Genomic DNA, 27,211 nt, shown 5'->3' with positions numbered 1-27,211 from the left:
ATATTTTATATATTTCTGGTTTTTTAATGCCTTTAATCTTCATACAACTTTATGCCCCCCCCCTTAAGCTTTTTATGCTTTTTATGGATTTTTATGACTGCATAGACTATTTTACTATTCCTCAGGTGTGATTCTGTTTTTCTGTTTTTAGTGTTCTTAGTCCTTTTGGTATTATTATGTACCATTTTACATTTAATCACTTTTACCTGCTCACTTTAACTTGTAATCGCCCTTATACTTTATGCTGGTCTGTGACCATAATAAAGATTGATTGATTGAAAAAAGAGAGAGAGAAGAATGTAAATGGAAAGAATATCTTGGAGATACAGGATGAAGACAGACTGAAGAAGAAACAGCAGTTAGGAAGTGACTTGGCACAATAGTGAAGAAAGGGATTAGAGGAGAAAAGAAGAGATTCAGCAGGCTTGTTTAATAAGAGTTTGTTTTAAATACTTCCTGGATGATTATTTAGTAATAAACCTTGTGACATAGAAACAGCAGTTTAGCTGCAGAACCCAGTTAAAGCAGTGCAGCAGGAACAAATAAAGTAGCAAGGACATTTGGAGTATGGATTGAAAACAACGCCACCTCTAGATCAGTGTAGCCCAGATATGGAATCACTGAACTGGAGAGTTTGAGCTGTATCTGGATGTTGTTTTAGAGGGAGAAGGAGGAAAGTGAAATCTAAAACTGTTATACTACTTTTACAGTAGAAAAGGATGAGAGTTATTCAAGTCTCTTGGGTTTTGCACTGGCTGCACCCTGGAGCAGCTCATAAAGGCACTCAAGTATTATATATTCCATCAAAACTGAACTGTGGAATGTTACTGTTTCTTTATGAGTCAAAAGGGTACTGAAAAGGGTTGGACGGATATTAATATAATTTTGGAAAGATCATGCACTCTCTTGAATGGAGTGTTTTCATCACTGTATGGCCAGTTAGACTCTAAGCTACTGAAAACCATTGTGTGGAAATCATTGTTGAATGTTCTGAAGGGACTTCTATTGAAGTTGACATGACTATGAAACAGTGCTGTTGTCAGAGCTGGGCCGAGTCTGGGGCCAGAAGTCAGGACTTGAGCGTGAGAGAAGCTAGAAGCCAAGACTGATGAGTCAGGGCAGGAATTGGGGCTAAGGAACAATTCTAAACTCAAGGCCACAAAGCAAGACAACAGTGAATCAGAGGCAAGGACACTTTGTTGCTTAGGGAAAGCTCTGGCCCAGGTAGGAAACACTTTATAATTTTTTCTGTTTCAGAAGGATCCAGTGGACAGTCCAGAAGCTGAGAGCTTTTTCCTGCTGCATTGATGATGTTGTTCTTGTAGCTCACAACACAGAACAGCTTATGGCTCTTGTCTCTGACTTGGGCTGTTCCTGATAGATTATTATTATTAGTTCGATTTCTATACTGCCCTTCTGAAAATGGCTCAGGGCGGTTTACACAGAGAAATAATAAATAAATAAGATGGCTCCCTGTCTCCAAAGGGCTCACATTCTTAAAAACAACAACACAAGATACACACCAGCAACAGTCACTGGAGATACTGTGCTGGGGGTGGATAGGGCCAGTTACTCTCCCCCTGCTAAATAAAGAGAATCACCACGGTAAAAGGTGCCTCTTTGCCCAGTTAGCACATATACTGCCAGACAGTAAGTACAGCTTACCTCACAGCCCAAAGAAGAGGGCATGTGTAAGATGCCAGGGTCTCATTGCAAGAAGGGTTCACTCAAGAAGAATAACCTGATCTTGGGAGCTATCAGGGTTCCTGCACCCCATATAAGCACTCTCTGGGCTTGGCTCTCCAGTCTGAGCTTCTCGTCCCTAGGAAAATGTGCTAGCCAGACTCTTGCTTTGCCTGATTTTGACCATGGACCCCTTGGATCCTTGTCTGCCCATGCTGGAACCTGATCCTGGTTCTGTTTGACTTTACAGCGTAAACTGCCAGGCCCCTGATAGCTTAGTAGAGGAGTACATAGAATAAATAAATATGCTCAAGTACCTATAAATTTTTCAATCCTACTTACAGGCAATACAGAAAGGCACAGTTTAGGAAGAAAATTTATAAATCATCAAGCATACTATCCTTTCAGACAAACATTGGCTACTAGTGAAAATGACACCCCTCTTTAAAAAAAGTGCTGTGTTTTATTTTGTGTAGCAGGCAAAATGTCAATAAACAAATTAGGTGCAATAAAGGGCTGCTTGAGGGCAGGGGATGAATGAATCCAAATATTAATTTATGATATGATGAATAGAGGCTATACCCAATTTCTCAGTGAGGGAGGAGCTCTGTGTACAAAATGGGATTCTCCTTAAAGGAAACAGAGCTATCATCCCTAAAGCATTGCACTCAGAGATAATTAAAAAGATACATTCACCATGCACATGTATTGATAGCTGTACATAATGGCCTGGCATGAATGTCCAGATGAAAATATACATGGAGCAGTGTGAAATCTTTAATTCACAGTAAAAATAGCCTACGTCTTATGAATGTCAAGCTGACTCTGAAAAAACAGTGGGAGTAGATATGTTCACATGGCAAAAGGAGGACTATCCTGGAACTGTGGACTACTATTCCTTTTTTTGGGGGGGGGGAATCCAGTGCTGGATTCTAGAACTCAGATAATAATTAATGAAAATAAAGAGTCCTCTTGCCTGTTGTGAAATAACAGATGCCACAATTTGTGCAAGTGGAATTAAGAGCTTTCCATGCTCAGTAGGAATCTGACCATCCAACATCTTCAATTTCCTAAGAACAATGGGAAAATTGAATAACCTATCAAGATAGGAAAGCAGGGATTGATCCATACCTAGGAATTTTGGATCACTGGAACAGTCCTTCACAAGGTTTGGACTGGAGTCCAGCAAAAGGACTGGTGAGTCAAAGGAAACAGATTTTGCTGCCTATGTGAGGCACTTTACTTACAGTCATAGGACCAGCACAGGCAAGCTGAACTTACAGCAGAGTGGGAATTAAGACAGGTTCATTGCTACATCAGTTAAATACTTACTGAAGCTATAAGAGGGTGAACAGGTTTGGAAGTAGCCAACAGAATGACAGAATAATGGTGAAGGAAATTGGAAGTCCAAAGCCAGGTGAACAAACAGTCATTTGAGGTGGTGACTTTGGAGGCCAATTCTTGAAAGGGATTGAAAGCATCATCTTGTAGGGAGGCATTGTGTGGTGTGCACAGGGCTCTGGTCTTGGCCTCATGCTGTTCAACATTTTCATAAATGACTTGGAGGAGGAAGTAGAAGGGATGACTCAAAGCTGCCATGGATAACTAGCACTTTAGAAGACAGAATCAAAATTCACGCTGAACTGGATAGGCTTGAATATTGGACCAAAGCCAATGACGTGAAATTCAGCAGAGATATCAACATAAATCCTGCATTTGGGTGAGATAAATCAAATACAGAAGCATAGGATGTGAAAAACCTGGCTTGGCATCAGTGTTCTCTCTCCCCCCCCCCCATTTGTGTGCGGAATGAGTTTTGTTCTGGGTGGCAGTATCAAGGCAGTGGGTGTGCATGTGCATTCAGAGTGGGGCCTTCCTGATTCAACCTGAGCGGGATCTAAAATTAACTGAGTAGACATTTTAAAATGTGTGAACGTGTGCACATGTGTATGCTTTAGAGGACACACTGCTTGGCAGCAGTACATAGGAAAGGGATCTAGGTGTCTTAGTGGGCCACAAGTTGGACATGATCCAGCAGTATGATGCAGCTGTTGAACAAGCTAATACAATCTTAGACTGCATTAACAAAGACATAGTGTCCAGTCAGACTGGAGTACTGTGTCCAATTTTGAGCCCAGGATTTTGAGAATGATAAACTGAACGGGTTCCGAGAAGAACAACAAAGATGGCGAGGGATCTGGAAACTAAGTCCTATGAGGAACAATTGAAGAAGCTGAGTATGTTTAGCCTGGAAAAGCCAGCGTGGTGTAGTGGTTAGAGTGCTGGACTAGGACCGGGGAGACCCGAGTTCAAATCTCCATTCAGCCATGATACTAGCTGGATGACTCTGGGCCAGTCACTTCTCTCTCAGCCTAACCTACTTCACAGGGTTAGTTGTGAAGAGAAAACTAAGTATCTAGTACACTGCTCTGGGCTCCTTGGAGGAAGAGTGGGATATAAAATGAAAAGGGGGAAAAAGTAAAGCGGGGAATATGATAGCCAAATATCTGAAGGGCTGTCACATAGAACAAGGAGTCAATTTATTTTCTGTCTGTCTTGAGGACAGAACTAGGGTTGAAATCACAAGGAAGCAGAATTAGAAAAAAAAAATCCTAACTGTAAGAGCTGTTCAAATGTGGAAGAGTCTGCTTTGTGCTGTGGTGGGCTTTCTTCTTGTAGAGCAGGGTTTCCCAACTGGTGGTAATCCAGACTGAGCTACAATTTATTGTGGATGGAGATTATGAGAGTTGTAGTTCAGCAGCACCTGGGGTACCATTGGTTGGGAACCCCTGCTTTAGAGGTTTTCAAACAGAGGCTGGGCAACCATCTGTCAGGGATGCTATAAATGTTTCCTGTACTGAGCAGGGGTTTAGAATAGAAGACCTCCAAGGTCCCTTTTATAGCTCTCTAAGATTTTATTATTTTATGCTTAACTCTGACCAACTAGATTCAGGTTAAACCCAACTCAGCCATGAAGCTTATGGGATGATGTTGAACCAGTTACACTCAGCCTAACCTATCTCTCAGGATTGTTGTTAGGATAAAAGTGGGAGCATGCTATATGCCACCCTGAGCTCCATGGAGGAATGATAGATTTAAAACATAATAAATAAGAGTATGTTTGTCTGGTCAATGACTGAAATAAAGAGTCCATTCCATTCCATTCCAAATAAGAGTATGGGGAGGGGAGGGGAGGGGTGGGGAATGTTTTTCTCCTTTTAGTGAAAGGGTTATTAAATGATGTGGGCTGAGAAAATAGTTCCACTTCACAAGCTACGGTTACTCATCTCTAACATAATTGTTGATGAAAAAAATCCAGCCCCCACTTTCTTGGCAGATTGTGCCTCTTTCCTATGCATATTGAAGAGTGTGTGTGTGTGTGTGTGTGTGTAAGTTACATTTCTACAGTGGAAACTGGACTATGTTAGAAAATCAGATTCATATTTTTACATGTTCTCAGCCTCCCTGCAGGACTGCTTAAAGCTTTACAAAGTGATGCATTTAAAATACAGTAAATTAAACCAGGCAAACAGTGCTGGCATCAGGGTCAGCATAGTTGGGCAGCTGCCAAGGGCCCAAAGCCTTCAGAAACACTCACTGCTGATCCCTGAGAACATATTTGTGCTCATAGGCTTCATATGGTTCCCAGAACAGCGAACCCAGACCCACTTGGGTCGGAAGGGGGTAATGGAGGCCAGTTTGTTGAAAGTTCCCCGGAGTCAGCCCTGAAAGCCAGCTATCCTGTGGAGGGTCTGAGCAATTTCCAGGGAAGTGCAGCCAACTTCCTGAGTACCTTCCTCACATTTATTGATTGGGCCAAGAGGCAGAGCCTGAGCTTCCATTCCTCTTCTCCATTCCTAATAAAGGATCCCTAATAAAGGATATCAACCTCATCAGGAAATGGCATAACTTCCCTAAATGCCAGCCTGTAGATGTTACTTGGGTGGATGAGGGATAACAAAGTAAAGTTGAATCCAAATGAGATGGAGGTACTGATTGTGTATGTGTGTGGTGGGGTGTGTGTGTGTGTGCGCACGGGGCGGTCAAGACCACAGATGGTTTAGACCTGCCTGTTCTGGATGGGGTTGCACTCCCCCTGAAAGATCAGGTACATAGCTTGGGAATGCTCCTGGATCTAAAACGCTCTCTGGTTTCTCAGGCTGAGGCAGTGGCCAGGCATGCTTTTTTATCCTCTATAGCTAATACATCAGCTATGCCCATTTCTGAATGTAAACTTCCTTAAAACAGTGGTACATATGCAGTTAACCTACGGGCTTGACTACTGTAATGCACTCTACAGCCTTTGTATGTAGTCCGGACTACAGTTGGTGCAGAATGTGGCAGTCAGACTAGTCTCTGAGATAACCAAAAGAGACCATATAACACCGATTTTAAAAGAACTGCACTGGTTACTGATATGTTTCTGAGCGATATACAAGTGCTAGTTATTACCTATAAAGCCCTTAATAGCTTGGGTTCAGGGTATTTAAGAGAGTGCCTCCTTTGTCATAAACCCTCCTGCTTTTTAAATTCATCAGGGGAGATCTGGTTACGGTTACCACTGGCTCGTTTGGTGGCTTCTTGGGACCAGGCCTTCTCTGTGGCTGCCTTACTGCTCTGGAATGTACTCCCTGTCAAAATCAGAGCTTCTCCAACTCTGACTGCTTTTAAAAAGACCCTTAAGACACAACTGTTTTTTCAGGCTTTTAATAAATTTAATTTTAAACTGTTTCTTTTATTTTTAACATGTTTTGTTTTATCTTGTTTTAGATTACTTATATTTTAAATTATGTACATGGTACACCAACTAGGGACACACATATCAGGTGGTATATAAATATGATAAATAATAATAAAGGTTCCTGTGTGCCTCCCCACTATCTTAAATGGTGTTCAGGGTGGCACAGTTTCTGACTCTGTAGGAGTTTGTGTTGGCTTTAGTGGAACCCCTTGATAATCCAGATGATAGACTTGTATGACTGCTACTGCTATTTTTGAGCCATTTTACTATATCTGAAATAAGTGTGAGTTTTGCTAGCAGATTTACTGTTTTAGCATTATGAATTTGGAAGCCTCAGTGATCGTATTTCAGAGCTGAAAATAAGGGTAGATAAAAATGATGATTAAAAAAAATTAAATCAGATTTCTATTTTTAGTACCAGGGATGCCTCCTGGAATGTAGGAAGAAATATATCTCTGAGCATGTACAAGAGTGCTGTTCCCACACACCATTCAGGAACAGGTTGCCTCTGAGCACATTCCTAGGTAAGATTGTTGGCCAGGGGTGTAGCTGTAATTGAGCGGATGGGTTCAAAGAACCTGGGGGCCCCAGCTCCTGAGGGCCCCCCAGCTCCACCTCTCCTTGTTTTCTTCATTATCTTCCTCTCTATGTGGGGCCACTGGGGAGAGGGGCAAACACTGGCCCCCTCTCCCCTAGCTACACCTATGTTGTTGGCCCACAATCCTTTCCCCCTCAAATAAACAAAAACTGGTAGTTCTCTCTCCCCGACTTTCCTCGTACCAGTCAACTCTCAAAATGTAGAATTCTTTTTTCTTTCCTTAAAAAAAGAGAAAAGAATGTAGCAGCATATTGGAAGAGGACATTTTGTCATGTTAATCTTGATAATTAATTAAGAGGATATGGAAGGTTGAACAAAGCTCTTCTCTTGTTCAAATGTCTCCTGTCCTTCCTATCTAGTAGAGATGAAATAATAAGGTTTCCCCTTCCTCCTAGCTACAGCTGATTAGAGGAAAGGAAAACCAAATGGAACAAATATGAATTGCATCTTGTTCGTGTCTATTCTTCTAGTCTTGGAACTTATCCCAAACAGAATGAAAGGAGGGCCTTATACATCCTGTTTTAAAAATATATCTAAATTATATATTTGTGTGTGTGTGTGTGTGTGTGTGTACACACACAACTTACAAACACCCAAATTACAAATGACTCATAGAAACAAAGCTCCATAACGTATTAAATTGTCCTCAAGTTACAAATGCCAACCTAAACATACAAACAAGCCATCCCTCACAGGCTCTATATGCGTTCTGAGTTATGAACATCCAACTTACAAATGAATTTTTTAAACGCAACCGATTTGTAAGTTAGGGACTCCGTGTGTGAGTGTGTGTAATTTATATAATTTGTAAAATTATAGATAAAGTGCCGTCAAGTCAGTGTCGAATCTTAGCAACCACATTATATAGATTTTCTCCAGGACTATCTGTCTTCAACTTGTCCTTTAAGGTCTCTCAGTGGTGCATTCATTGCTGTCGTAATCGAGTCCATTCACCTTGCTGCTGGTTGTCTTCTTCTCTTTCCTTCAACTTTCCCCAGCATTATGGAGTTCTCAGGGGAGTTGGGTCTTCACACAATGTATCCGAAGTATGATAGTTTGAGCCCAGTCATTTGTGCCTTGAGTGAAAATTCTGGATTGATTTGTTCTATGATCCATTTGTTTGTTTTCCTGGCTGTCCATGGTATCCTCAAAAGTTTTCTCCAGCACCAAAGTTCAAAAGTGAATACTTTTTCTATCTTGCTTCTTCAAAGTGCAGCTTTTGCATCCATAGAGTGTCACGGAAAAACCCATTGTCTTGAACGATTCTATTCTTTGTAGGTATAGACACGTCACAATATCTAAATATACATTCCAAGGCCTTCATTGCAACCCTACCAAGTGCTAGTCAGTGGCGTATTTCTTGACTGCTGGGTCCTTTACTGTTGACTGCTATTTTACCTTTACTATCCTTTACTGTTGACTGTATTTCTTGACTGCTGGGTCCTTTACTGTTGATGGTTGATCCTAAAAGGCAGAAGCTATACACCACTTCAGGGTCTTCATTATCAGTTCTGAGGCTTACTCCTTTGCTGATATGGAACCAGTCTGTTTCACCGTGTTCCGTCTGGAATGTGGGTTCCTGTCCTGTGTATAGGTTTATCATGAGAACAATAAGATGTTCTGGGATGCTCATTTTCATAAGGGTATACCACAACTTGACATGGTCGACACAGTCAAAGGCTTTTCTGTAGTCAATAAAGCACATTGTTGCTTTTAAATGCTTTTAAATTGTTAATTGTTATATTGTTTTTAATCTGTTTTAGCTCTTTACTGTGTTCGTGGTTTGTTTTAATTGTAAACTGCCCTGAGCCATTTTGGAAGGGCAGTATACAAATCAAATCAAATAATAATAATAATAATAATGACTTCTTTTTGGTATTCTTTGGCTTTCTCAATTATCCCACGTGCATCAGCAATTATGTCTTTTGTTCCTTGGTCTTTTTGGAAACCAGCTTGAACATCCGGCATTTCCCTTTCTGTGTAGGGCTCTAATCTGTGTTGGATGATCCTGAGCATTATTTTGCTAGCGTGTGAAATTAAGGATATTGTGTGATGGTTTGCACAATCTGTTGAGTCTCCTTTCTTTTGGTATAGGTATATAGACTGACCTCTTCCAATTTGTTGGCTACTGTGTTGTTCTCCAAATTTGCTGGCATAGTTTGGTTAGAGCCTTGACTGATTATTCTTCTGTTGCCTGCCATATCTCTTTAGCTATTCCATAAATTCCTGTAGCCTTCTGACTTGGTAATGACCGGAGTGCTGATCTCACTTCACCTTCCTGTACTAGAGGTTCTTGCAAGTAGGGAATATCTTCTAGAGTATCTTGGATGTTGACATCCCTGCTGTACAGATTTTCAGTATACTCCTTCTATCTCTGTTTGATCTTCTCTGAATCAGTTACTATCTGTCCTTTGGCATCCCTTAACATACCAATTCAAGGTTGGAACCTCCTTCTGAGTTCATAGATCTTTTGGAAAACTTTCCTTGTTTTTCCATGTTTATTTCCATCCTCAAGGTCTTTACAGATGTTATTGTAGTATTTCTCCTTGTCTCTTCTAACAGCTTTCTGAAATTCCCTGTTAACTTCCTTCCTGAGGTCTTTATCTTTGGCTTCTCTCCTCTTCATGACAATTTCCACCATCTGACATCCATTTTGCTTTCTTCTGTTTCTTGGTCTTGGCAGTCTCTTTTCACATTCATCCTTAACAACTTCTTTGATTTCATTCCACAGTTCCTCTGGTTCCCTATGAATGAGGTTCAGAACTTCAAAGCTGTTCCTGATGTTCTCCTTGAAAATGGTGGGTACATTCTCAAGATCATATCGTGGAAACTGGATAGCTTTGTTTTTCCGCTTTAGCTTGACTTGAAACTTGCATATGAGCAGTTCGTGATGTGTTCCACAATCGGCCCCTGGCCACGTTTTTGCTGTTATAACTGAGCTCTTCCACCTCTTTGAACCAATAATATAATCAGTTTGATTTCTGTGTACTCCATCTGGTGATGTCCATGTGTATAGGCACCACTTGTCTGAAGAATGTTGTCTGAAGAATGTGTTAGCAATGAAGAGATCATTGGCTTGGCTGAAACTAATAAGTCTTTCTCCTGCTACATTTCTGTTTCTTACGTCATGCAGTCCGACTGTGTTTTCCTCCTTACCTTTTCCAACTTTGGCATTCCAGTCTCCAACCACCAGCAGCACATCTTGCTTGCATGTTCTGTCAATTTCAGACTGAACTTGAGCATAAAACTCATCAACTTCCTCTTCTTCTGCATCAGTCGTTGGGGCATAGACTTGAAAAATTGTCATGTTAAAGGGCTGTCCGTGAAATCTAATTGATATTTGTCGATCAATGACTGCATTGTACCCAAGTACTGTAATTGCTATATCCTTCGTTCCTACGAAAGCAACACCGTTCCTTCTTTGTTTTTTGTGTCCTGAGTAGTAAATGGTATGATTTTCTGACTGAAAGTGTCCCATTCCAGTCCATTTTAATTCGCTGATGTCCAAGATGTCAATCTGTAGTTGATTCATTTCATCTTTCACTATGTCGAGCTTACCCATATTCATGCTTCTTATGTTCCACGTTCCCATTGTAATTCTGTCTTTGCAGCTTCGGATTTTCTTTTCCCCCATGGCAACATCAACCGCTAGATGTCCAAAAGGCTTTAATCCAGGCCTGCTCAACTTAGGCCCCCCAGCTGTTTTTGGACTACAACTCCCATAATTCTTAGCCACAGCAGCCAATAGCCAGGGATTATAGGAATTGTAGGCCAACATCTGCAGGAGGGCCGAAGTTGAGCAGGCCTGCTTTAATCTAACACGTCATAAACACCATCGATACTCTGAGAGATCCTCAGCTCTTCCTCAGTAGCATGTTGAGTACCATCCGACCTGAGGGGCCCATCATAGGAAAATAGGAAGCTGCCATTTACTGCGTCAAACCATTGATCCATCTAGCTCAGTATTGTCTACACAGACTGGCAGCAGTTTCTCCAAGGTTGCAGGCAGGAATCTCTCTCAGCCCTATCTTGAAGATGTCAGAGAGGGAACTTGGAAACTAGATGCTCTTCCCAGAGCAGCTCTATCCCTTAAGGGGAATATCTTACAGTGCTTACACATGTAGTCATATGCAACCAGGGCAGACCTTGCTTAGCTAAGGGGACAAGTCATGCTTGCTACCACAAGACCAGCTCTCCTCTTTATCAACATCAACAATCATTCTATTTTGTCTGTCCATGTGGTTTTCTTGGTAAAATGTAGGAGTGGTTTACCATTGCCTTCTCCCATGCAGTATGAAATTATGCCTTTGTTGTTGTCACTGAAGTGATCATCCACCTCCAGTACCTGCCTATATCACTGTTGCCCAATATAGTTGCCTGCTTGCTTTAGCTGGGCAGCCGGGATGAGCTTCACACTTTGGGTGATACTGGGAGTCTATTTCCTGGCGTACTTCGCTCATCCCTCCCAGGAACACCACCCCGTACCCCGCCACAATAAGGCAGCATAACAGGACTTGGGGACGTGTGTGTAACTATATAGGATATATATCATAACTGTATAGGATATGATATATTATACAGAAGAAATAAAAATATATGTTAAAAAATATCTCTGGTCTCGTATAGTTTACAATTCTGTAATGAAGAACTATAGTTATATGAATCACCATAACTAAATTATTGTTAAAAATACAGAGAGATATGTGCAACTTTTGGAGAAAGTGTAATTGTGATGCATAACCAGGGGATCAGCTTTAGCTACCGTTGGCATTTCCTGGCGTCCACCATGCTTCTAGCCCCCTTATTATTCCTGTGATGATACCTTGTTTTTATTTGTTTTTTAGTTTTAAGGATGACTATTTCATAAAGCTACTTCTGCCATAATATTGTTCTACTTTTCATGGGGAGGACAAAACAAGAACAGAAGTATTATTAGAAATAGAAAGCTCCCTGGAAAGCCTGCTCCTTGAAGCTGCTTTTTCCTCTTGTCTTTAGTTCTTGACCCCAGCCTTTATCTGTGGGGCACTGTACACACTGTTGTGCTGTTTCACCTGTGTGTGCCCTGACCTCTGCTATTGCCCTGGTCACCAAACAAGCACCTTTGCCTTCTACTTCATGCAGACTTAATTTGCCTGGGCTTCTGGCATTGTAGAGCCTAGGAGGATTTCTGGCTCTGAAACTGCAGTATGTGTGTTGGCGGGGGGCAGAGGGTGGTGGTGGATGGACCAGGCCTGTAACCTGGGTGCTGATGCAATTACCCTTTCCCATCCCCGCACAGTGGGTCTGCCGATTCCATTCTCTGTGTAAGAGAGCTAGCTTTGTCTATTGCTGCTCGGTGGGAAGCTCCATTCGCTCCTTTCTCTAGCAATGAAGAGAGAGCCCCGCCCTGCCATCACCCAGAGATTTCTTGTAAACAGATTTTCTCCCAGACAACAGGTACAGGCTGTGTTTGATTCTCAAAATTTCTAGACAGCAATAAGAGGCTTGTTGGCAGACAAGATGCTAGCAGGAGCTAGAAGTCTTTTGCTACTTTGTGGGTGGGGCTGACTGCAGTAGTCCTTCGAAGTGCAAATAGAGAGTTTTAGGACTACATTTGATCTCAAAAATCAGTTTAAGTGTAAGCTACTGCTTCTATAATGTTGGAGGAAAAACAGATTTAAAAAATAAATAATCTTGCTGTGGAATTTAAGGACATTGAAGATCAGCACTTCTGCATATGGGATGTTACAGAATTAAAATACCACATTGCAGATGGTGGTGGACTAGCATGCAGTTCAAATAAGCATTGGCTGTTAAAGTTGTCCTTGTGCAGGTTTTTACATAAAACGCAGGCATAGACTTTTACATAGGAAACTTATCTGTTAAAAACATGCATAGCTCATGTATACCAATTTTTTGCTGCAGCATATTTCTCATCATGCTGATCAAACCCTGCCACACCCATAGGCTTTTCTGCTACAGATTATCGCTTTGGATAAATAAATACAGGGAAAATAAAAGCCCCAAATGGGTATGAACACTATTTCTGTTGCAGTTGTATAAAAGAGTTTGTGTCAATCTAGTGTACTTCTTTGTTCACCATATTTAGTGTCATGGCTTTCAAAATAAACATGACTCTAAGAGGAAAGGGGGCTTCAGATGGAAGGCACTTACTGTAGATGACATCACAAAAGAAGAAGCAAACAGTGTTTAAGATCTATTCATCTGGCTTTCAGTGTGTATTAACTTAGGGATTCAATCTATGTTGCTGAGGAAAAACAGTCAGTTGATAGGTTCATCATTTGCCTAGCTGATTGCGCAGCAGATGGTGATCTTGGATGAACAGTGAATATACAGACATCTGCTTCCCCATACACTCAGCTGCAGTGTACTGGACTTTTTTTTTGTTGGCTTTCTGTATAGAAACCTTTTCTCTGGGCAGCAAAACCTACAAATCTTTTGATCCCAGCATGCTCAGAAGCATCATTTCACTCCAGTACTGGTGTTGGTTTGGCAGGGTGGTCAACAGGCTGGCCTTCCTCCTCTTATCGGTCTACTCCCTGCCACTCACAACAGTAAGATACGGGGGGTTTTGTTGTTGTTCTTTGAGTGGTGTGATGTGTTTTGTTTTGCTTTGCTTGTAAGAGTGGGAACTGGCAGGGTAGGGCTACTGAATGGGATAGAACATGGCACTGTTTCAAGGCCCAATCCTGAGAGCAACTTGAAATGGGTTGCAATGTTTCAAGTGGAGGTGCAGTTTTGTTTGAATACTTGGCTGATCCCCCGTCTGTGGGCATGTGTGCAGCACCGTGAGTAGGGCAATGTGAGCTCTAGTGTTTGTCTACCTACCTTGTTCCTGTAATCTGCTCTCATTCATTTGGAATTAAATGTATAAATTAATGCTACATTTAGTTAAAGTGGTCACACTTTCTGTGCACATTCTGTTCTGCATGGGTCATGTTATGCAATGTGCTCTGAAATATACATATTGACATGCATATCTATTGTTACTAATCTGGTCTTTGATCAATGAAGGATGAATGCCATGTAATTAATTGCATAACACTTCCATGCCCTTCTGGTTTATGTAGAAAGATTTGTTTGATTGTTAGTGTCTGCTGCTCCTGGAGCATTTACTGAACAGCCTCACAATAACAATATAAGAAACACTCCTGAATGCTGATTTGTTTGAATTAAGATTTAGTTTAAAACAACACTTAATAGAATAATCACCCATTTTCAACTCTGATTTAACATATAGTCAGCTATTTTGTTGATTAATTTGACAAAATGGTTTGGGACATTCAATTTAATCTGCTTTGCAAAAAAATCAACAACCACCCTCAACAATGATGTGGTATTGTGCGTGTGTGCAGATGTTTCTGGTAGCATCAAGAGAAATTTCAAGCAGATTCCCTTTTTTGGCCTGCACATTTCCAAGAACTGTATGCATTCAGTTGAGTGACTACAAAGAACAACAAAAGCTTTGTTTTTGGGCTGCTTCTCTCTCTTGCAGCCAAGAGTAACTCAGCTTGCCTGCTGTACCATAAGAGACAGTGATGGTACTGGAAGAAGAGTTGCATCTGCCTGATCTCTCAGCTGTGCTGATATACTTGTGCTGTTTTGGTTCTCCTGCAGATGGGGGGAGCGAGGAAACACCAGACCGAAGGCAGGCAAGCGTAGACTACCGTCAGAGCCATTCTGGTCAAGGTAAATAAACAATGAATTTCCAAAGATTACGTATGTTGCCGTCATTATCATCATCATCATCATCATCATCAACTACTACTACTACTACTACTACTACTACTATTAGTAGTATTAGTAGAAGAGCGTGTTCGTGATTTTATTTGTGTATTTCAGATGTGCAGAGATTCATAGGTTTTTTTAGAAAGTCCTAACAGTTAAAGAGGAAGATAAGCTTTAGAATGGATTACACTGTCTCAGAAAATACTCCAAATGTGAACGTAAAAGCCCATCCCTATGAAATATATTTTGGATGAAAGGTTGTATTAGTTCCCTCACTTCTTGTAGTATGCTTTATTGAGAAGTATCCCTGGGGACAGACAAGAAATACACATGACCACAAGAGAATGTATTTGATAATTTGCGGTAACCTTTCTCTGAAGAAATATCTTGTCAGAATGCATCCTAAGCACCCTTTTTTAAAAGGAACCAGTGGTGAAATGCTCTGGGGAAGGAATATTCCTTCACTGCAGTAAAGCAGTTCTGTGTCAGCTGTTTGCATGCCTTCTTTTCTCCTTCCTTCCCACGCAGCTGAATGTAAGCAGGTCAGATTAATTAGCCACCTACCTTGCAGCATCCATTATCTGCTTTATCTGTGACACACGTAGAAGCTACTATCTGGAAATGGAATCTCTGTCCTATAGAATTGGGGGCTGCTATAATTATCTTCAAGATGAAATTTGTGCAGAAGAAATCTGTAATAAAAGTATGAAGCAAAATCTGTGATCATGTTGCTGACCACCACTGCTTCTCCTTCCCTTTGCCCATCTCCCCCTCTCCCAGCCTGCCAGGAGCCTTGATTAGCCATCAGGGTACAGGTTGCATTGCTTCTCTGAGTCCTGAATGAGGAAAGGAAGAGTGGTGAACAGCATGTTTGGGAGTAGGATGGAAAGAGTAGGGAAGTGCACAGAACCAGTTCGGAGGCCCTTTATGGGCCTCTGAACGGGTTTGAACAGCGGGTGGTTCCACCGGTTCAAAGGAGGGGGGGTGTATCTTTAAGGGCAAGAGAGGGTGCACTTACCCATCCCTCCGCTTCCCCACCACCGTTTTCTTAAAGTCCATCGGGGCTCCGTTTTCTTAAAGTCCATCGGGGCGACAGTGTACCTCCCTGACGCTCCATTACCCCCTTTACCGAAAGTAATCGGAAGTATCTGACACGCCTGTGCGCAAACGTTACAGGCGCATGCACGCTTCATGGGCATGCAACAGGCGCAACATGCACACGCCTGTGCCTGGCACACGCAGGCATTTCAGATACTTCCAGTTACTTCTGGTGAAGGGGGCAATGGGGTGGCAGGGAGATATGTTGCCGCCCCAATGGACTTTAAGAAAATGGAGCGCTGGCGGGGGGAAGGTGGAGGAAGGGGTAAGTGCACCCTTCTCCATCCTTAAAGATGCACCCCCTCGCCTTTGAACCACCCCTGCCCAGTTCAGTGCACATCTCTAGGAAAGAGTGGTGGGGTGAGTGAAAGTAGTGCTTTATCTCACCGACTTAGGCACTAGTGAGGAACTTGGGCTGTCCCTGGCACTAAGGGGCTGAAGAGAAAGAAATAATTTAAAGGGCTGAGGAGAATTGTTGGTACTACAGATTGTTGTTGGATTACAGGTTGCTGGAAGTATTTAATATAAGCGAGGCGGAGGGGAGGCTATCCCAGCCTGCATACCCTAAGGCATGATGAGCATTTTCCTACTCAGTTCTCTGCTAACCACCCAGCTAGATTTGGTATTCAGAAAATACACTTCTGTTTAGAGGTGAATTCCTCAGGGCACAGCTTTAGTCAGGTTTTATTCTTTCAAGTTTAATTCTTTTATTATGTCATTCTACTTTCCATTTTCCTTGTCACTTTTTTAAAAAAAGAACAAGTTTCTTTAACTTTGCTGCCATGGGTGGCTGTTCCCAGCAGATGCTGCCTTTTCATTCTCTTGGTGAACAGATAATCTCAGCTTCCCTTTTGTATGTGAGCATATGGCACAACAGCAGTCTTTTTCAAGATTGAAAACGATTCATATGGGGGCATGCTTCCTGCTTCAGTGGCCGCAAGAACCGTTTCTAGTGCCTAAGGTGGGCACATCAGGTAGGCTCCTGATCCCCTCGCATTTGGTTCAGTAAATTAATGCATTGCAATCTTTCCTCACATTTGCAAGATATTCTTTAGGAACAATAGTTAAAGGCAACCTTGAAGCATGCTCCACCACTTTGTGAACTTTGGTTGAAAAGCAATATATAAATATTCGTAGTACTAGTAGTAGTAGAACTTGTGGGGTCACAGCCTTTTTCTGACCTAGGTACCAGATGAGCATCTGTGGACTCAGCACCAAAATGGAGGCAGTCCACCATAGTATTCTATCTGTTTAATAGCACTTCCACTTGTTCTACCAGTGGGCCCACCATTTGCTCCACAAATGCTTTTTTAGGGAAGTATTTTCCCAATTGAAAATGCTTTCTGCTACTTCTGTTTCTGGTGCTGCAGGCTTTAGCTATGAATCCAGAAGCTCTGTTATGTCACTCTACAACATTCATGGACTCTAATACTACTGCCTCCTGAGGACTCAGATTGTGCCTCTGAACTTCTCCCACCCTGGTAGGTGGCCAGCAACCCTCTTCTCTGGGAGAGAACTTGTGTACATATGTGGACCAAGTATACCAGCGCTCTCTCTTGGACTCAGGGTACAACAATCCAAGCCTACTATATCTGACCTAGTTTACTGCCTCCTACAATCCAAAGCAAATATCCATATTGGTTTGCATATGTTCTCAGTCCTAATGGAGATGGTTAGAGACTTGCGGACAAAAGCATCCACAACACCTCCTGCAGACAGAACAAGAACCTCCATAAGAGGAAGTCTAACTATTGCTGCTCCTTATATGCGCACCCCCAGTCCAGACTCCATGTTTGTGTATGTATAATTGAACAAGAGGAAAGGAGTGCTATATGCCATCTCCACTGATGATAAAGGGTGTAAGTTTGATCTGATGATACATAGGGGACATTCCACTGCAGCCCTTTCCATTTCCACCTCTAGCTATGAGACATGCATGGCAAATTACCAACACATTCTTTAGAAAGAAATGGGCCCTAATTCTTCAACATCTCCCAGAAGAACAGTGTCTCCTAGCAAAGACTTGTAAGATCGAAGCCACAAAGTTGGCAAAGCAATATATTATCACAGCACTATTTAATATCAACTGTGGATCTAAAGTCTTTGCAGAAATAGTCATCTTTCATTGCCACACATAGTTGTAATCAAATATTCTTCTTCCAGAGAGCAGGTCTAGAATCAAGTACCCTCTATTCACCAGATAAGGTCTTAGTATCAGAACAGATGACCCACTGAAAACAATCTGCAAAACAAACTATGACTGTCACAGTGTGGAAATAACCAGTGAGCAAAATAAAACTTTGATTAAACAATTCAGTTGGTTTCAGTTTGTCAGATCCAAAATCTTGCAACAGTTTGTGTATCCATATCACCTCCTGGCAAACCTGAATGGCTGTCACACATTCCGCTTCTGTAAAGGAAAAAGCGACAGTGTTTTGCTTTTGACTGCACCAACTAATTGTTCCACCTCTAGAAAAGAACAGGTATCCAACACTTATGGATTTACGATCTGTTCTGCCCAGTCTGCATCCATATAACCCACTAGCCTAGGATTCAGTGGTGGCTCTTACTGAGGACAGAGTGGGAGATGCCCACCTGAGAATATTTGTCAACCATTTTACCTCCTCTGTATGTCTTCTGTAACCATTTCTCTGACTGCCTCTCTGTTTGTGCTTCTTCCCTGCCTGCAGCCTGGCCCCAGTGTTTCTGTAGGGTGAGCAATAGTACCAGAATTTTGTAATCACCAATAGGAACACACAGAGTTGTTCATATTTGAATATTAATGAAGCAGGAGCCAATTACAAGACTTGCCTTTGTTTTCAGAAGGTGGGTGAAGCTTAAAATGCTCTGAGAACCAATCAGAAGGCATTATGCTGACTGACTCCTCAGGCAGACAATCAGAGTGCTCAGAGAGTGGAGAAGTCTTTTTCTTTTAACTACTTGTATTCTATTCAGTAATCTTTTGCAGTTTGTTTGGATATTTTTCCGAAGGGGGACCCTGGAGAGAGTGTGGGTGGGGTGGGGTGGGGTGGGGAGAGTCAAGAGGAAAAAGGAGGGAAAGGGAAGGAGAAAATAGAGTTGTTGCTGAATAAACTTTTAGTTAAGATTTCCTTGTGTGTATGAGGGAAGCAGCTATAAAACACTACTCAAAAGAATCCAATCACAATTTTGGTTAGAGAACAGGGAGGCTGACTGGTAAATTTGATCTTTTGCTGGCTTCTTTCTTTGTGTTTGTTGAGAGGGGAGGAATGTAACCTCTGCTTTCTCTTCCTTGCTCTCTGATCTGTATGCAAAACATTATGGCCCATTCTCAAAATGACATACCTTAAAACACTGGAAAGAACAGCAAACTGGAAGACTGGATTGATTAGACTAGAAACTGGCATAAGAATCCAGAAAGTTCTTTTAGGGCATATGCAGAGGCGCTCTTGTCCCTGGACTTCGGGGCAAAGTCCAGGGCCTCCACACCCTCTGGCCCCCCCCCCAATCCTCTTTAGTCTGTCCTGGGTTGTGTGGTTTGCACCCTCAAGAACCTACGTGTTAAAAAATGATGCTTAACTTATAGCATGGCGCCTCCAAATATCTTTAGTTCCAGGCTCCAAAATTACCTATATGTACCTCTGGGCATATGCATAGATTTCTGAGTCCAAATTGCTTTTCAAATAATTGCAGAAGTGGCTTTCCATGTGGATGTGGTGGATGTAGAGACAGAATGGATTCTGTTGGAAGGAAAATATTTTTTAAAAAATCTATTAGCTATGCAGATTGCTAAACTGTTTTTCTCTGGATTGTGGCCATAGTGTTACCAACAGTCTCTTATTATCAGGGATGTCCCTTATTTCAGCCCAAAGTTATCTGTCCCTTATGGGATGCCATTTGTAGGGATGTGCAAACTGGCTCATAATCAAGTCAGTTTGAGTTTGAACTGATTCAGTTCGAAGGCCTGACCTCAAACTGAACTGGGTTCTGACAGTCCAGACCGGCTTGGTGAGGATTCCCTTTTACTGGTAAAGAGGTGGGATGAGGGCTTCCCTAAATGTAGAGGGGAATAAAAAGTACTTATAACTTGTGTTGGTGGCCATGGAGGAGCAGCTCACCATCCCTCACCTGCTGAGACTCCCCCCTGAGTCTCCAGGGTGGGCTGTGGCCTGGTTTGGGCCTTCTCCTGCCCGTTTCGGGCCTCTGCACAGGCATGGAGGCCATTTTAGAGATCTCCAGGCATGCACACAAACCATTTGCGTGACTATCGCTGCCGCGGGTTTTAAGTACTCTTTACTCCCCTCTGCGCTTAGGGAACCCCCTCCTGCCCCTTTACTGGTAGGGCATTGATCCGATCTGAACCAGCCCTATTCGAGCTCGAACCAGGGGCTGGTTCAGAGTGGGCAAAACCGAACCGGGGAAACTGATTTTGTGCACATCCCTAACCATTTGTCCCTGATTTTCAGCTAATGGGAAGGACCTATTGCTCAGATCAAACCAGTTATTTTCACTAATGAAATAATTAATGAGCTTCAACTCCTTTCCTCCTCCCTAACAGAGTACTCTGTAGTTCTGATGGGCTGAAGGCTTAGGGTTGCCAACAATCCTATATTGGGGACATTAACAAAAACATTAACATTAACAGCTATCCATGATTGGCTAACTTAGCATTATCCAGGTATCAGGATCATGAAAACCATGCAACCGATGACTACTAGATAGTGCTCATGTGTGAAACCTATTTTTACTGGCTAACCGTTCATTTTCTAGAAAACAAAATTACATCACACCCAGTTTGGCTAACCATGATTATATCAATAAACAGAAGAGAAGCAATTTAAGTTGTAATTTATACTGTGGTTTAAGTTGAAAGAGGTAACAATATGTACAGCACTCAGGCTCTCAACTACTACTCCTGCATACTCCCTGTTTCGTGTCTCTAATTTGGGCAGTGGAATGTTGGCAACCCTAGAAATCTGTAACGTTAATATGTCCACTGGCAAGGATAAAGGGCATGATCTCTATAGAGAACATTTGGATGTACACCCAGGCTTAGTGATGGGTATCCAGAGTGGACAGAAAGTGGCACCCAGCTGTTCAGCAGGCATGGAGTAGGGAGATGGTGTCCCCATGCATCTTTGCTTCTATGGTGTCCTCTAAGTTATAGGTGATGGTTCATAGCTGCAGCAAACTTCATTGAAAAACCTGTGGTTTTTGTATTATTTATGTTTGCATTTTTAAAATAGGCAGATCTGCCCTTGTAACTTCAGAATGCATTTGTTCTCCACTTTTGTAGCTGGTCTCTGCATTAGCTGTAGCTTATATAGATTTATTTACTTTCCCATATGTAGCCAGTGCTCCCTCCAAGAAACCCAGTGTGGTGCACATGGTTATATACTGTATATCCTCCCAACAGCCCAGTGTGAGAAAGGTTATGCTGAGAGATCAGTGACTGTTCCAGAGTCACCCAGTAAGTTTCATAGCTAAATGGAGATTTGAACTTGGATTTCCCCAGTCTAGTCCAGCACAGTAACCACTATACCACTCTGGCTCAGAGGTCTTTCTGGTGGTTGTTGTTTATTAGTAGTATTCATTTTTTAAATAATCAGGCAGATAAAGCTGCCCTGGTAACTTAATGCGTTTACTCTCCACAGAAGCAGCCTTTTGTAACTGGTCTGTGCTTTACTTGTGGCTTGTACCGTTCCTTTCCTGTGTCTGTGTGCTTGTGTTAATTCTATTCAGACTAGTGTAGTCCTCTTAAGCACTATTAAGCAACTGATGTTTTCCATATTTCTCTATATCCCTGCTGATGAGCAGTTGAGATTTGTGTGTGTATGTATGTATGTATTTTGGTCCCACTCATTAGCTAAAAATCTGTACTTTGCCAGTTATTGCTAAGGCACTCACCTAGTCCTGGTTCCACCCCTGCAGCTGCCCATAATTGGTTCCACCTCTCACTACCTGTGGCTCCAACCACCACCATCAACATCACCTGCCTAGCGCCTCCCCCTGCCAGTCCCAGGAACCACCAGCTGCCACTGCTAAGATTACTACTTGCTGGTAATCTCAGTTTTAGATGAACTGTAGCTTTAAAGTACCTGCCCATTCTTTTAACTGCAATCCAGTTATTTTTTGTGGATGTGCTCACTTTGCTGTTTAACATTCGCACAGCTCCAGCAATGTCTGGTCTTGTTACTGTTGCAATATATAGAAGTTTCCCAGTTGCTTTCCTATATTGCCCATTGTCTGGAAGAAGCTTGCTGTTTGCATTTTGCTTCAAGAAGTTAACTTCCATTGGAGTGCTGACTTCCTTGGCATCTGTAAGACCCAGACATTCGAACAAGTCTTTTATCTTTAATTTCTGATTAAGAAGATAACCTCCATCTTGTTCTCTTTCTATTTGTATTCCAAGATAATAGGAAATGTTCCCCAGTTGCTTTACTTCTATTTCTTTGTTTAAATATTTTACAATTTTATCCTAACAAACAATCAAAACATCAACATATGTTACTATACAAGTCCACCTATTATTTCTAAACCTTGAATTTGGAAACCAGAGTCAGCTTTTCCTTGAATAAACCTTTGTTTAGCAACTGACTTAACTTTGTCTTCCAGGCTCTTGCTGCTGCCTTTAAACCATGCAGTCTCTTTTGGAGCTAACACACAAGTCCCTCCTTACCAGGTTCCTTGAACCCTGTCCCTGGCAGTTGCTCCATGGAAATGTCCTCCTTAATATCACCAAATAAAAATGCAGTTTTGACATTTAAATGGGCTACATACAGTTTTCCTCGCTGCTGCAATACAAAGGAGCATTCTTATATTTATTATTTATTTGATTTATATACCACCCTTCCAAAAATGTTTTAGGGCAGTTTACATCCGCCCTGCTACTGGCTGTAAACCGTACATTCCAGAAACCAGAAGAGAGTTTTATGACTGGGGCAAATGTTTCATCAAAATCCACACCATATTTCTGAGAATTAGCTACTAGCCTTGCTTTATAGCATTGGACATCTCCTTCTGCATTGTGCTTCACTTTGAAAACCCATTTGCACCCTAACTTCCCATAGGCAGCTCCATAAGCATCCAAGTTTTGTTTTTGTTTTTTTAATGTAAAGCTTGGATCTCTTCTTCAGCAGCTTTTCTCTAATAGCAAGCATGATCATCTGGCATGTTATCAATATCCTCTCATGTCCTAGGCTCTAGTGGTGTGCACGGAACCAGTGCCTGCCGGTTCGAAGGTGTGGGAGATCTCTTTAAGGACAGGGGAGGGTGCTCTTACTTCTCCCGCCACATTTCCCCTGCTGGCACTGCCTTTTAAATTGGTCCAGCAGGGTGGCAGTGTACCTCCTTGCTGCCCCGGTGTCTCCATGGACTGGAAGTGACCGGAAGTTGCCGCTGCGCATGCACAGCAGCAATTTCCAGTCACTTGTGAACCAACAAACTGATTTGAACCAAATTTGCTACAGCTGTAGGGGCACATAGGGACACCTCAATGGTGTAGTTTGTGATGATATCATCCACCCCAGTTCAAGAATGCGGTCACATAAACATTTGAGGCGCAAGTGAGCTAACTTGTGGAGTGTCTAACCGATTCGAACCAAATTAGGTACAGTTGTGTGACACACAGGGACATCTCAATGGTGTAGTTTGTGATGATGTCATCCACCCCAGTTCAAGATACCAGACGCGTAAACCTTTGAGGCACAATTGGGCTAACTTAACCGATTTGAACCAAATTTGCTACAGCTGTAGGGACACATAGGAATACCCCAATGGCATAGTTTGTGATGATGTTATGTACCTCAATCCAAGATGGCAGACGCATGGACGTTTGAGGTGCAAGTGGTCTAACTTGTGGACTGTCTAACCGATTTGAACCAAATTAGATATAGTTGTAGTGAGTGACACACAGGGACACCTCAGTGGCGTAGTTTGTGATTCTGTCATCCACCCCGATTCAAGATGGTAGACACATAAATTTTTGATTCGCAAGTGGGCTTATTTGTGAACTGCCTCAGCAATTTAACCAAATTTGCTAAAGCTAGGGATAGGAGTGCCCCAATGGTGTAGTTTGTGTTGATGTCATCCACTCCGATCTAAGATGGTGGATGTGTGAACTATTGAGGCACAAGTGCACTAATTTGTGGACTGTCTAACTAATTTGAACCAAATTTGGTCTCTGGGACAACACGAAGGGACCATATAACACCAGTTTTGAAAGAACTGCACTGGTTGCCGATATGTTTCCAGGCGAAATACAAAGTGCTGGTTATTACCTATAAAGCCCTTAACGGCTTGGGACCAGGCTATTTAAGAGAGCGCCTCCTCTGTCATGCACCCGCCTGCCTTTTACTCTTCTGGAGAGATCCAGTTGCGGTTGCCACCAGCTTGTCTGGTAGCGACTCAGGATCGAGCTTTCTGTGTGGCTGTCCCAGGGCTTTGGAATATGTTCCCTGCTGAACTAAGAGCATCTCTTTCTCTGTTTGTTTTCAGGAAAACCCTCAAGATTTTCCTGTTCTCGCAAGCTTTTAATTAGCATTTTAATAATTTTAATAATTTGTTTTATATTGTTTTTAATCATGTTTTATGTATTTTAACATGTGGTTTTAATGTTAGGATTTGTACACCGCCTAGAGATTTACATATCAGGTGGTATAAACATATGATAAATACATAAATAAAATTTGGTACAATTGTAGTGAGTGACGCACAGGGATACCTCAATGGTGTAGTTTGTAATGATGTCATCCTCCCCAATCCAAGATGGTGGACATGTGAACATTTGAGGCACAAGAAGTCTAACTTGTGGACCTCAATTTGAACCAGCTGTAGGGATAGTGAAAGGAAAGTAGACAGATTAGTTCTTGTTTATTTAACTTGTTTATTTAATCAAAATGCTGGTTGTGCCTGGATCAATACAGATTCCAGCATTACATTCTGTAGAACTAGCTCTTAAATTAGTCACTGTATTAGCAACATATGTTTTGTTTTGTCACACTTGTTCTCTTCTTGATTCCATGCATTTTTATTTTGTTTGCCTAGATGACTCACTCCTCTTGAAATGTGGTATCACCTCCTTTTTAGTTGCAAATTATTTGTTCTGAGGACATTGAGCCTTCATGTGTCTGGAACTCCCACAGACAATTTCCCCCCCATTCTTTTGGTATATTTTAAAAGCATTTTCTTCAATTGACTTTAGTAGCTGCCCACTGCATCTGCGCAAATTAAAGTCTTCCAAGCAGTTTACTACAAACTCAAATCATCTTTGTCTTCTAATACATTTACAGTAGACTCAAAATGCTCAGGAAGACTATTCAATGACAATCTAATCTGAACCATTTCAGACAGAATTACTCCCTGTGCTTGCAGCTGTTGTGAAATCTCCAGCATCTCATTTACATGTTTAGACAGATCCTCTCCCTCCTCTAGTTTCTTATTATGCACCTTTATATAAGGTGTATAATAAGGGCATCTGTGATGCCCTTATTATACACTGTGATGCACATCTGTGATGCACATTATACACTGTGATGCACATCTGTGATGCACATTATACACTGTGATGCACATCTGTGATGCACCTTGGAGACAGCTGTCTTGCTTTCATACAGTTTCTTCAGGGTCTTCCACATGTACTCTGCATGCTGTTTATTTCTTAAATGTACAATATAGAGTCAGTCACAGATAAACAAATTATCCCATAGGCTTTATCATCAGCACTGTCCCAGGCTTGTCTTTCTTCTCCTTCTCTGACAGGGCACGCTGTGTGTAAGACCCTGCTGATTCCGTGGCCTTTTAGGAGCATCTCCATTTTGAAAGACCATTGCTCAAAACTGTACCTTGTAATTTCTCAGTCCTCTGTAGCATTTGTCCTCTCTCCATCTTTGATAAAACCTTGTTTTCTTATTCAGGCTAAGTACTTTCTTCACCATTTTCAGAGCTCTGGGCCTATAACCCTGTTGAGGGGTGTGAGGAGAAACATTAAAGTCCTCACACAGCATTGTGGTAAAGAAGTTCTGCCCAAGAGATTATCTGGAGACATTATCTGGAAACAAAGATTTATCTTAATTTGTTTTTAGCCAATAAATTTGATAAAATTTCTTTAAATGTTGCCAAGTTTTGCTTAACAGCTGGGAAATTCCGCTGGAAGCTGGTAGCTTTATCAGTTTATTGTATAGTTTGAATGGTGATGTTATTATTAGTTAAACCTTTAATTGAATTATGGATTTAAAGTGATTTTTTTTCTTTTATTTTCCTTTATTGGGATTTTGTATAATTTTACTTGTATATTCTGATCAACGATTGAAATAAATGATTCATTCATTCATTATTAAGAAACTTAACATCACATACTAAGAGAGAGTCATTGAACAACATACACAAACTGGCACTAGCCTTCAAAAACAACTGAAACAGTTTTGACTCTGGCTGACCAAGACAGACCTATTAACATCTCGTCATGCCTCTAGTGGCCAGAAGAGGTTACTGTGCTTCTAAGAGCAATGCTTTAGAATTCTAACATTCTTCAGCAAATGAAGCAGTCTTTGTGCTGCCCTGTGCCATTCTTGTCGTTCTCTTAATGGGGGCAGAAGACTCCAAACTGAGTGAAATGCCAGGTGTTTGGTTAGTGATTTCCTGCTACAGCCTTGTAGTCAAGTCAAGTCAAGTCAAGTTTTATTTTCGGTCCTAGACCAAACAATCAGAGGCGTAACTAGGGAAAACGGCGCCCGGGGCAAGCACTGAAATGGCGCCCCCCCACTGTGCCCCCCATCGCCCCCCCCAACATACTACATTATACTTAGGTTTTTCCTCACAAGCGCCCGCCGCCGCCACCAAGCCAGGCCACTGACTGGCCACCAGGCGCCAGCAAAGCAATGGGGGGGGGCGCAGGCGGCGCGGAAGGGACCGCTCGTGGGGAAGGGGGCACTGACGCGCTCCCTTGACTGCTGCAGCGCTGCTGCGCTGAGCAGGAAACATTTGTATTAACAAAAAAATTTTAAATTTTTTTTAAAAAAATTGGTCATGGCGGTGCCCCCCACGTGACCAGAAAAGATGGCGCCCGGGGCACGTGCCCCCCCTGCCCCCCCTATAGTTACGCCTCTGCAAACAATCCATGCATGCAAACAGCAGAACAATTTATAGAAAACTCTATAGGTTCTCATTATACATCTTAAAAGCAATATAACAAAATTTGGCTACGGAGTTAAAATTTAAAACATTTTCATCAGAAAGTAAGAATTTAACAAGTTGTTCAGCAGATCGGTCTGTCTGTTTACAGACCAGAGGTAAAATTAAGTGCTCCCTTGGTTGCCTATGTAATTTACAGGATAATAGAATATGCTCAATAGATTCTATTTCCCCACTGCCGCATCTGCAGTAGC

The 27,211-nt window shown here is 41.9% G+C and overlaps 1 protein-coding gene and 1 long non-coding RNA gene across 16 annotated transcripts in view; one reads left to right on the top strand and one right to left on the bottom strand.

The window, feature by feature from the left end:
• The window catches only part of TANC2 (tetratricopeptide repeat, ankyrin repeat and coiled-coil containing 2), a 441,341-nt gene that overhangs the window by 198,793 nt on the left and 215,337 nt on the right, over positions 1–27,211 (top strand). For 10 of the 15 annotated variants that reach the window (XM_053259180.1, XM_053259181.1, XM_053259185.1 and 7 more), the window contains one exon: positions 14,640–14,711. In XM_053259180.1, the coding sequence (XP_053115155.1) occupies positions 14,640–14,711 (72 nt within the window). Of the gene's footprint in view, positions 1–9,753; positions 9,821–13,467; positions 13,577–14,639; positions 14,712–27,211 lie in introns of those variants that run through there. The other 5 variants (XM_053259178.1, XM_053259175.1, XM_053259174.1 and 2 more) reach the window with 2 other exon arrangements.
• LOC128328932 (uncharacterized) lies at positions 14,295–18,549 on the bottom strand. The gene is made up of 3 exons (XR_008309456.1): positions 18,470–18,549; positions 15,315–15,442; positions 14,295–14,702 (listed from the first exon to the last, which is right to left on the bottom strand). It is a non-coding gene; the product is annotated as an uncharacterized LOC128328932 (long non-coding RNA).

The sequence above is a fragment of the Hemicordylus capensis genome, chromosome 6 (genome assembly GCF_027244095.1).
Source record: "Hemicordylus capensis ecotype Gifberg chromosome 6, rHemCap1.1.pri, whole genome shotgun sequence".
NCBI lineage: Eukaryota > Metazoa > Chordata > Lepidosauria > Squamata > Cordylidae > Hemicordylus > Hemicordylus capensis.
This window is presented reverse-complemented; position numbering and strand designations above follow the sequence as displayed.